This window comes from Oncorhynchus tshawytscha, linkage group LG05 (assembly GCF_018296145.1).
Source record: "Oncorhynchus tshawytscha isolate Ot180627B linkage group LG05, Otsh_v2.0, whole genome shotgun sequence".
Taxonomy (NCBI): Eukaryota; Metazoa; Chordata; class Actinopteri; order Salmoniformes; family Salmonidae; genus Oncorhynchus; species Oncorhynchus tshawytscha.
Window position 1 is genome coordinate 70089040 of NC_056433.1, and position 10559 is coordinate 70099598.

At 44.5% G+C, this 10559-nt stretch overlaps 1 protein-coding gene across 1 annotated transcript in view; it reads right to left on the minus strand.

The window, feature by feature from the left end:
- cdh2 (cadherin 2, type 1, N-cadherin (neuronal)) overlaps positions 1-10157 on the minus strand; it is a 63827-nt gene extending 53670 nt beyond the window's left edge. Inside the window, exons 1-2 of the mRNA XM_042322308.1 lie at positions 9917-10157; positions 7383-7521 (exon numbers count right to left, since the gene is read on the minus strand). Coding sequence (XP_042178242.1) covers positions 7383-7521; positions 9917-9964 — 187 coding nt within the window. The 5' untranslated portion in view covers positions 9965-10157. The remainder of the gene's footprint in view (positions 1-7382; positions 7522-9916) is intronic.
- Positions 10158-10559: the final 402 nt, after the last annotated feature.

Genomic DNA, 10559 nt, shown 5'->3' on the forward strand with positions numbered 1-10559 from the left:
GAGTAACAAACAGCTAAATCACTAGCTTATGCATTGGCGGCTCCTGAGTTTCAAGTTTGGGGAAGCTAATTTTCACCATAAAAAGGCACCTTAGGGCCTCCTGGGTGGCGAAGTGGTCTAAGGCACTGCATCACAGTGCTAGCTGTGCCACCAGAGACTCTGGGTTCAAGCCCAGGCTCACTGTTGTTCTCTAAATTAAGTTGAGAATTGTATAGCTCAAAGACAGATTTGAGACTTGTCATTGACTTGTCTTTACAGCAATATCTATTTGCTTTCCAAACTATGTTTTCCTGCAATTTAATTTAGAAATATTGCGATATTCCTGGCTGGGCCTCTTTTCACTGACAGTAACAGCTCAACAATCATCTATTTTGTATTTCTCGTGCACGCTGCCCAAATTGTTTCTGGTGCCTTTCCTTCAGACTGTAGGCAATGTGATTTCAAACAATACACAAATAGTTTTTTAAGGCTAGGGGAAGCTAATTATCCTCTGTGGCCAAATCATGCTTTACTAGCCTATTTTGAATATTTGTCTTTATTTATGTCAGCTAATTAGGCTATATAATTCACTTAGGGAAATCCTCCCCTACAGTATGTCAATATATTATCCCCCATAGTAAAAAAGTATACCTATTCTATTGTTCAGCTTGTTGAGAAAGTAATACGATAGATCCCAAATACAACCACTAGGCCTAGGCTACATTAAAATAAAGTTAAAAAGCAAACAGTCTGATGCAACAGATCAGAATGTTGAGAAACTATTATTTCTTAACATTATTAGCGCAGCAATGTGCACAAGACTGCAGCTGCACTCAATCATAATATAGTGGCATATCCATTTGTATCTGTCAATCCACTACACTCTCAGTTTTCATCTGTTAAATGTACTACAATATATCTGCATATTAACATGTTGTTAATGGTAGGAACTAAGAAGCAAAGGAGAGGAAAGCAGAGGGTTTAACGCACATCCACATTATTCACATGAGCTGAAGACTCTGAGAGCAGCGAGCGCACATTCCCTTTTCTTTTTCCAACTCTCCCTACCTCTCTCTCAAACACGCACACACACACTTCCGAGGGTCCATCACACACATTATGAGTTCAAATAAGGATTAGGATAGATAAACTAATACTCTAAACATGTGGACAGTCAGACAGGCAGCAGCCACGCACCCACACAACAATAACTGCACTGGACGGCTGAGGGAAGGCTTTCAAAATGCTCAAATCAACTGATGATTAACGCACACCAGTGCAAAGGCACACACTTGACACACAAACAGACAAATAGGGAGGTAGAGAGGAAAGGAAGGAAAAACAGGAAGAGAGATAAAATAGAGAGGAGTAAAAAAGAAGTACACACACAAACAGAGGCATGCAGGGTAATCCTCACTCCCCCTCACTGGCAATCCTTACATACTTGTAGAGGTCTGCATGGCACGGCCTGGTGTTTCTCCTTCAGTCAGACACACAGACATATATAATCAGTACTAGACCCCGTCAGAAGGCTAAACCCTTTCTACACACACACACACACACACACACACACACACACACACACACACACACACACACACACACACACACACACACACACACACACTAACACACGCACACACACTAACACACGCGCACACACACACACACACGCTAACACACACACACACGCTAACACACACACACGCTAACACACACGCTAACACACACACACACGCTAACACACACACACACGCTAACACACACACACACACACACACAAACTCTGAACTGTATCTGGCTCTGCTCTATGATAGCTCTGCGGTCACTAACTGTCTCCTGCACTCACATCACCTCTCACTGACCGTGAAAAGACCACTGTGACCTTCCTGTTACTCCAGCGCAGTCCAACTGCTGTGATCATACCTCAAAACAGAAACCGCCCAGAGCAGAGAGAGAGCATGAAACAGTCTCAGAGGAAAACATAGAGAAAGTATGAAGGGATGTAGAAGAAGAGAGAGGGGTGCTTTAAGTTAACGGCTGCTGTCTACTATTAAGCAGTCTCAAAGGAAAAACATAGAAAGTGGAGAGAAAGTGTGGAGGGATGAAGTAGAAAACAGGGGGGTGTTTTAGGTCTACTAATCAGACATGTGGAGTGATTGTGTTTGACAGAAGTCCCTCCTCTTTTAGGTAGTTCCCCTGAAGACCTGCACTAGCGCTTCCTTCTACCCACGCCAACATGTGTCACACACTCCCATACTGTACCCCAGATACATAACAGAGAGGGGGTGGAGGGAGGTAAGAGAGAAACAAAGAGAGGGAATAGAGAGAGAGGGAGAGAGGGAGCTAAACAGATAAGGAGGGAGAGAGAAAGACGGTGAGAGAGAGAGAATGAGAGAGAGAGAGAGAGCGAGAGAGGGAGCGAGAGAGAGGGAGCGAGAGAGAGAGGGGGCGAGAGAGAGGGATCTAACCAAATCATGAGAAAACAAAAAGATAATTACTTGACACATTGGAAACAGAGAGTACACAGTGGCAGAATACCTGACCACTGTGACTGACCAAAACTTAAAGAATGATTTGACTATGTACAGACTCAGTGAGCATAGCCTTGCTATTGAGAAAGGCCACCGTAGGCAGACCTGGCTCTCAAGAGAAGACAGGCTATGTGCACACTGCCCACAAAATGAGGTGGAAACTGAACTGCACTTCCTAACCTCCTGCCAAATGTATGACCATATTAGAGAGACATATTTCCCTCAGATTACACAGACCCACAAAGAATTCGAAAACAAATCTAATTTTGATAAACTCCCATATCTATTGTGGGAATAGTCTGCAATCACAGCAGCAAGATGCTTCCACAAGAAAAGGGCAACCAGTGAATAACAAATCCCATTGTAAATACAACCTATATTTATGTTTATTTATTTTACCTTTTGTACTTTAACTATTTGCACATCATTACAATGCCGTATATAGACATAATATGACATTTGAAATGAGAGAGAGAGAGAGAGAGAGAGAGAGAGAGAGAGAGAGAGAGAGAGAGCGTAGAGAGAAACAGAGAAATGGGAAGATTGGAGAGGAAGAGAGAAAGACGAAGATTAGAGAGGAAGAGAGAGAGAGAATGAAAGAGATAGAGCTCTCTGTCTCCAGTTCCCAAAATATGCAGCAGACAGAGACAGTGATGTATGGGGCAGACAGAGACAGTGATGTATGGGGTTGGGTGTAACTGGGACAGTCCCCCACACAGAGAAAATAGGGATAGCAGAGAGAATAAAGAGAGAACAGAGAGGAGGGAGATAGTGTGGTCAGGCATGAATAAAATCTGTCTTCTGCTCCCAAGAGTTAGTGCAGTTGTGTGTGGAATTTCCATGTGTGAATGAATGGAAATTATACCATTGCACAACACACTGACTAGTGACCACTATATGACCGTAATACAACCCCTCACTCTATTTCTCTCTCCCTCTCTCTCTCTCTCTCTCTCTCTCTCCCTGTCTGTCTGTCTGTCTGTCCCTCTGTCTCTCTTTCTCACAGACACTCTGTCCATCACCGGGAAGGATGAGCAGAGTTTGAGTCAACCAGCCTTCACTCCACTCCCCTAGTCTCTGTCAGCAGGCTGGTCAGGTGAATCATTGACCATAAATACACAGACACAGGGACAGTCATGACCACACATCAAACAGTCAGTTCCACAATATCTAAAAAAAAAAACAGCCCCAAAACTCCCATGTCTATTTCTAAAGATTGCTGACGTCAACTTCCCCATACAGTGTGGTGAATCAGAAAAAGTCTGCATTAACCGGAGAGTGACCACTGGCTGACCACCATGTCCAAACAAACAAGCTGAGCCAACAGGCGAGCCAATCGCCCATAACCTAGACAGACAGCTCAATCAGCCAATCAGCTAATGCTTAGGTCAGGGTGAGAATGAGAGTCCAGTCTATGAGGCAGCGGTGATCATCATGGTTCAGCAAAATAGAGATATAACCTATTCACCAGCCAGGAATGCCAGATCACCACAAGAAACAACAACCACAGAGAAGAACAGGAAAACATGGATACAAAGACCTTAGGATGTGGCCCATATGTGGAGCGTCTATGAACTTTCCCCCACCCTATCCCTGATGCACATCCCTCTCCTTACATCTTTTTAGTCTATCTCTCCATCTCTTAATCACTCTATTTCTCCCTCACCTAAACTCTACAGCATCCTAGCCCCTCTCTCCTCCCCTAAACCCTTTCATTGCTCCACCCCTCACCCTAGCCCCTCTCTCCTCCCCTAAACCCTTTCATTGCTCCACCCTTCATCCTAGCCCCTCTCTCCTCCCCTAAACCCTTTCATTGCTCCACCCCTCATCCTAGCCCCTCTCTCCTCCCCTAAACCCTTTCATTGCTCCACCCCTCATCCTAGCCCCTCTCTCCTCCCCTAAACCCTTCCATTGCTCCACCCCTCATCCTAGCCCCTCTCTCCTCCCCTAAACCCTTTCATTGCTCAACCCCTCATCCTAGCCCCTCTCCTCTCCTCCCTAAACCCTTTCATTGCTCCACCCCTCATCCTAGCCCCTCTCTCCTCCCCTAAACCCTTTCATTGCTCCACCCCTCATCCTAGCCCCTCTCTCCTCCCCTAAACCCTTTCATTGCTCAACCCCTCATCTTAGCCCCTCTCTTATCCACCCCTAAACCCTTTCATTGCTCCACCCCTCATCCTAGCCCCTCTCTTATCCACCCCTAAACCCTTTCATTGCTCCACCCCTCATCCTAGCCCCTCTCCTCCCCTAAAACCTTTCATTGCTCCACCCCTCATCCTAGCCCCTCCCTCCTCCCCTAAACCCTTTCATTGCTCCACCCCTCATCCTAGCCCCTCTCCTCCCCTAAACCCTTTCATTGCTCAACCCCTCATCCTAGCCCCTCTCTCCACCCCTAAACCCTTTCATTGCTCCACCCCTCATCCTAGCCCCTCTCCTCCCCTAAACCCTTTCATTGCTCAACCCCTCATCCTAGCCCCTCTCTCCACCCCTAAACTCTTTCATTGCTCCACCCCTCATCCTACCCCCTCTCCTCTCCTCCCCTAAACCCTTTCATTGCTCCGCCCCTCATCCTAGCCCCTCTCCTCTCCTCCCCTAAAACCTTTCATTGCTCCACCCCTCATCCTAGCCCCTCTCCTCCCCTAAACCCTTTCATTGCTCCACCCCTCATCCTAGCCCCTCTCCTCTCCTAAACCCTTTCATTGCTCCACCCCTCATCCTAGCCCCTCTCCTCTTCTCCCCTAAACCCTTTCATTGCTCCACCCCTCATCCTAGCCCCTCTCTTCTCCTCTCCTCTCCTCTCCTAAACCCTTTCATTGCCCCACCCCTCATCCTAGCCCCTCTCTTCTCCTCCCCTAAACCCTTTCATCCCCACTCCTTATGATTTAAATTATGTCTCCTCTCCATCCCGTCATTAATAATTGACTATCTTCCTCCTGCTCCAATTAAATAATTAACTAAGCCTCCAGCTGTCTGTACCCCAGGGCAGTCTGTCTGTGACCCTCTATCTGTCTGTCGGTCTCTGTCACTCTCTGTGTGTGTGTGTGTGAGTGAAATTCTTTCCCATATTTTGGACTGGTGTGTGTGTGTGTGTGTGTGTGTGTGTGGATACGGTTTCAAAGCTACCGGTAAGTTACCGAAACATTCAGTCATTTTAGCAATTAACTGAAAATCTTTGGCAATATATCATAGCTTTGGTAATTTAAACTTGAATAACTTGTTAAAAATGTATTCTTTTTTATATCTGTGTCCGTATTGTCCATGAGTTTCTAGTAGACATACCATGGTTAAAGAGAAAATAGCGTAGTTAATGACAAAAGCATAAAATCATCAATGGAATGATTTAACTCAACTCTCCCAACTACTGACTTTTCTTCACAACTGCCACCAGATCCACGCCAAAACATTGACAACAAATACGTATTGACATAGTCAAATAAATAAACACCAATGTTATTCACTAAGTTGGCGGTTTATATTTAGGAAAATATTTTACAGCCTTTTCATTCTATTTTTTATTTTTATAATTGTATTTAAGTATTTCATATATTTGACATGTGATAAGGCCACACAGAGGGCCAGGGATAATTACAGACACCTGTGATAATTTGAAGTACCTAAAAGGGTCACTAGATGTCTTGTGAAAGATTACATAAAATCCATGAAAGATAACAAAATTCTTGCAGTTTACTGGTAAGTTTGAAGTGATATACCCTCCCTTTGCAACCCTATGTGTACAACACCTAATGGCTAATGTCCTGATACAAAGAAAAGAGGAAGTGAATCAGCAGGACAATCAAAAGATCATTACATCGTAACACACACACACACACACACATATACACACAAACACACATGCACACACACAAATCCACACACACTCACTCACTAAATCCAGTCAGACTGTGGTATGTCATGCTCTGGTGTGAAATTCTTATTGGAGAAATGGGGAAGGGGGATGCTCTCTCTCTCCCTCACTCAGACCCCCTCTGTCTCTAAATTCAATTTAAATTTAAGGGCTTTATTGGTATGGGAAACATGTTTACATTGCCAAAGCATGTGAAATAGATAATAAACAAAAGTGAACTAAAAATATATATTTTTTACTCTCTCTCTCCCTCTCTAGCTCCCTATCCCTCCCTCCCCCCACTCTTTGTGTTTACCATAGCTTCCTGTTAGATCACTTCCTTGCAAGATTTTGACAGCTTCACAGGAGCCAATGAAATGTAAATAAAACAAAGAGCCAACAGACTAGAGACAAGAAAAGGACATCTAGCACAATAAACTGTGAATGAACCATCCTGAACACACAGACTCACAGCTAGGTCTGCCTCGGTATGTACTGTATCTGGCACTATCAACCGCACCGCTTAGTAACACTCATTCACACACACGCACCCCGAGTGGATCACAGACAGAGGTCATTGATCAGCGGATGGATATAGGCTGGCCAGATCAATCTCATTGATCACACACTGTTTCATCAGCATGTGGAGTGTGTGTGTGGGGAAACACCCAATATGTGTGTTTGTGTGTGTGGGGAAACACCCACTGTCAGTGTTTGTGTGTGCATGTGTCAATGAGTGTGTGTGGGGAAACACCCACTATGTGTGAGACGAGGTAGACGGTTTCAGCCCCTCCCCCACTCTGCCCCCAACCCCCACACTGTCTCCCTGACACTCACCTAATCTTCCCCCTCCCTCAGTGTTCATAAGGAAAAACTCCTCCATACTGTTGTGCAGACTCTACCCACTGACTGAGTGTGTGTGTGTGTGTGTGTGTGTGTGTGTGTGTGTGTGTGTGTGCATTCGACGTGTGTATCTGTGTGTGCTTATGTGCTCACACAGACAGGTGTTTGTGTGTGTGACGTACCGGTGAGGAGTGCTTGTCCCTCTCTCAGCTCCTCATCCACGGCAATACTGTACTCCTCCTGGGAGAAACCTTGTGTGCACGGGAACGACCTCTGCCTCCGTGGCAATGACCCCAGGGCCCCTCCGCCATGCACAGCAACCTGGAAAACCGAGAATTAGAACAGAAGGGTGTGATCTACAATAATCAATATAATCCTAGAGGGGTTACACGTACTATCAAATGTACACACTCACTGCAATATAAACTGCTTTGGAAAAAGTGTCTGCTGAGTAGATTATATTGATAGAGGTAACAACAATGTAATAACCACTAAGAAATATCATGATAGGCAAGAGAAGAGACATTAACCAGCTCCAAATGCAATATAATATAGACTGCATAATAGAGACATATTCTAAATGTAATATAACAACATATAGGACTATATCTGTGTCAAATAAGAGCAACAATGATGGCACATTAGGAGGGGCCCTGCTCAGTGGCAGAGACAGAAGGCCACCTCTCTATGCTCCCCTCCCTGCCCCCTACCTGATCCCCTCCCCCCTCACAGAGCAGCACAATGGCATATGTCACTCAGGCAGGTGATTAGAGTAATAAGGGTAAGGGTTAGCGGGTAGCATGATTAGCCTGTCGACATCCCAAATGGCACCCTATTCCTTATAGTGCTCTACTTTTGACCAGGGTGCCAATTGGGATCCAGACCCGGCTACTACAGAACTTCAGAAAGTAAACACACCCTCAACCTTCACCCTCCTGGTGATCGCAGATCTGACATGGCTATATAGAGGTGAAAGCTATGTATTAGAACCTATTACTTTCACCTATAAGATGCTTTTCAGTTCAGTCATTAGTTCAAGGGAGATATGAAGGAATAGGGTGTTTCAGAAGTATTCAAGCATCGGGGTGAGAGCACAGGATTACATGTGGAGACGGATCCAAGACCAATCCAACAACATTATAGATCGGTGTATGTGATTGTGTCAAAAACCTGTAACCCTTCCATGTGAACTTACTCATTCAATTCGAATCAATTCTAGTCTGCAAAGTCTCTGCAATCACTCTATTTATTTGCTTCTCGGTTGTTTATCTTACTTTCCAAACATAAAACGTCTCTAGACATGTTTCAAATACCTATACTGTGCTAAATGAATACATTAACACAAGGAATATGCGAAACCAAATGGGTTGGGTAGCCTATAAACATGCTTTGAGGGGATGGGGTAGCTTTCGAGACAAACCCGGTGAATAAATACGAGTTACAATCCCACAATGTTTACTGGCACTGACATAACCGCGAGCTGAAATATAGTAAACTGTAGCCTACTCGATAGGCATTATACATCTGTTCAGTTAATGTACTCCTCATTTAACAACGCGATAGGCATGAGCAATCTGTCCAGCGTCCTCATTTCACAACGTGTTAGCGAAGCGCACACTAATTCAACATTCAACAACATCCACCCTGCTCGGGTGATTGACCAAGGCTTTGTTGTCGGCATGGGACTGACCCTAACCCGAGATTTTGGGGTTCACTCTAGGTCATCTCTGTCATTTTGATATAGGTTAGCAAATTAGGTTATGGTGTAGCCAACCGACTAAAAAACAATATGCTAACCATGTGCGTGTGTGTGTACCGTGCATGTGTTTTGAACCATTAGCATCTCTAAAAAAACATTCATCTGATCTGATTTGTGTTGCGGCAACGGGCGATTGTCCCGCGGCTACATTAATGTCCGTAAATTGTTACAGTTGTTGGTGACCCGTAACCTAAACATCCGATTCAGTTAATGGATTCAATTTACAAAAGTATACAAAAGTTCCAAATAGCCATAATAGCATTCCATATAGGCGTAGCCTATAGATTCTGAATTATGGGAGAATACGGGGCAGACAAATGTGTCCCTCTGGGCAAAAACTGGTTGAATCAACGTCGTTTATACGTCATTTCAACAACAACAATTAAATGCGATGGTGTTGAACGTGGAAAGCTGATTGGATTTGCAAAAAGTCATCAACGTAAGGGAATAGCGTATTTTTTTCACCCAACTTTAAACCTAAATCCAATGGCATGGTGACATTTTTTTGTTGATTTCACGTTGAATATTCACGTTAGTTGACAACTCAACCAAATGTAAATCAAAATTAGACGCCGAACTATGACCTCTGCACAGTGGGGTAGCTCGATTATGAAATTCGGTAAATGCCTACCATCATCAGAGAGCAGTTCAAACTTCAAGTGTAGGCTACTATAACAAATAGGCTACCCTATCACTGCAAGCTCGAGGGCTAGACCACTTGTGTTATCACAAGCACGTATACATTTGAGCATAACGAAATCCTCAAATAGGCAACGTTTGAGCGAGATTCTAATGCATAGTCAAAAATCTATATAAGCCAACGACCTAATATCGAGGCAATGTAGAGGGAAATAAATGCAGTCTATCCCCGCAGACTGAGTCAAAGAGAGCCAACTCATCAGACCACGTCCCACCACCACACACACCACTCCGACTACCAACACAGCGGTTTCCTACCTGCACAGCTGCCAGTAGCATCAATAGAGCGCCCGCAGTAAGAAACATGATACAAATTCCTTTTTCGAATGCGTTGTGAAAAGTCCCTCTTTCTTCGCGGTCCAATTTGAGAATGCCCACTAGGAAACGGGCGACAGCGGCATGTAGAAGGCAGCCTCTTATCTCTCTATTCTCCGTCCCTGCTCTGTTCTGTGGTATGCTGCTGATCGAAGCGCACTCTTGACTGGTACTGAGGCTGAATGACTGACTACCAGTCGGGGCGACCAACAACACGGGCCTCAGTGTCTCCACCTAGCGGACAACATCAAATATGTAAGGAATCACACAAAAAGGCATTTCTTTCGCACGTTTTCTTCTCCTCTCCCGATAGAGAATGACAGACCACGCCCCTCCTGTATAACACAATTTGAGTCCTCATCGTTATCCCTACTAGTGTTGTCACAATACCATAACTTTGACTTCGATACCGATACCATATTTACTATCACAATATTTGATACCATCACGATACTCAATAGCACCATACTAAATAGCAAATAAATGGTATATTAGCCAAAGTGACAGAATGGCACTTGATCCAGAGAGATTAATGCAGCTACTACTCTGTTCAATCAAATCCCCCATCCCCCCATTGGTGGGTACA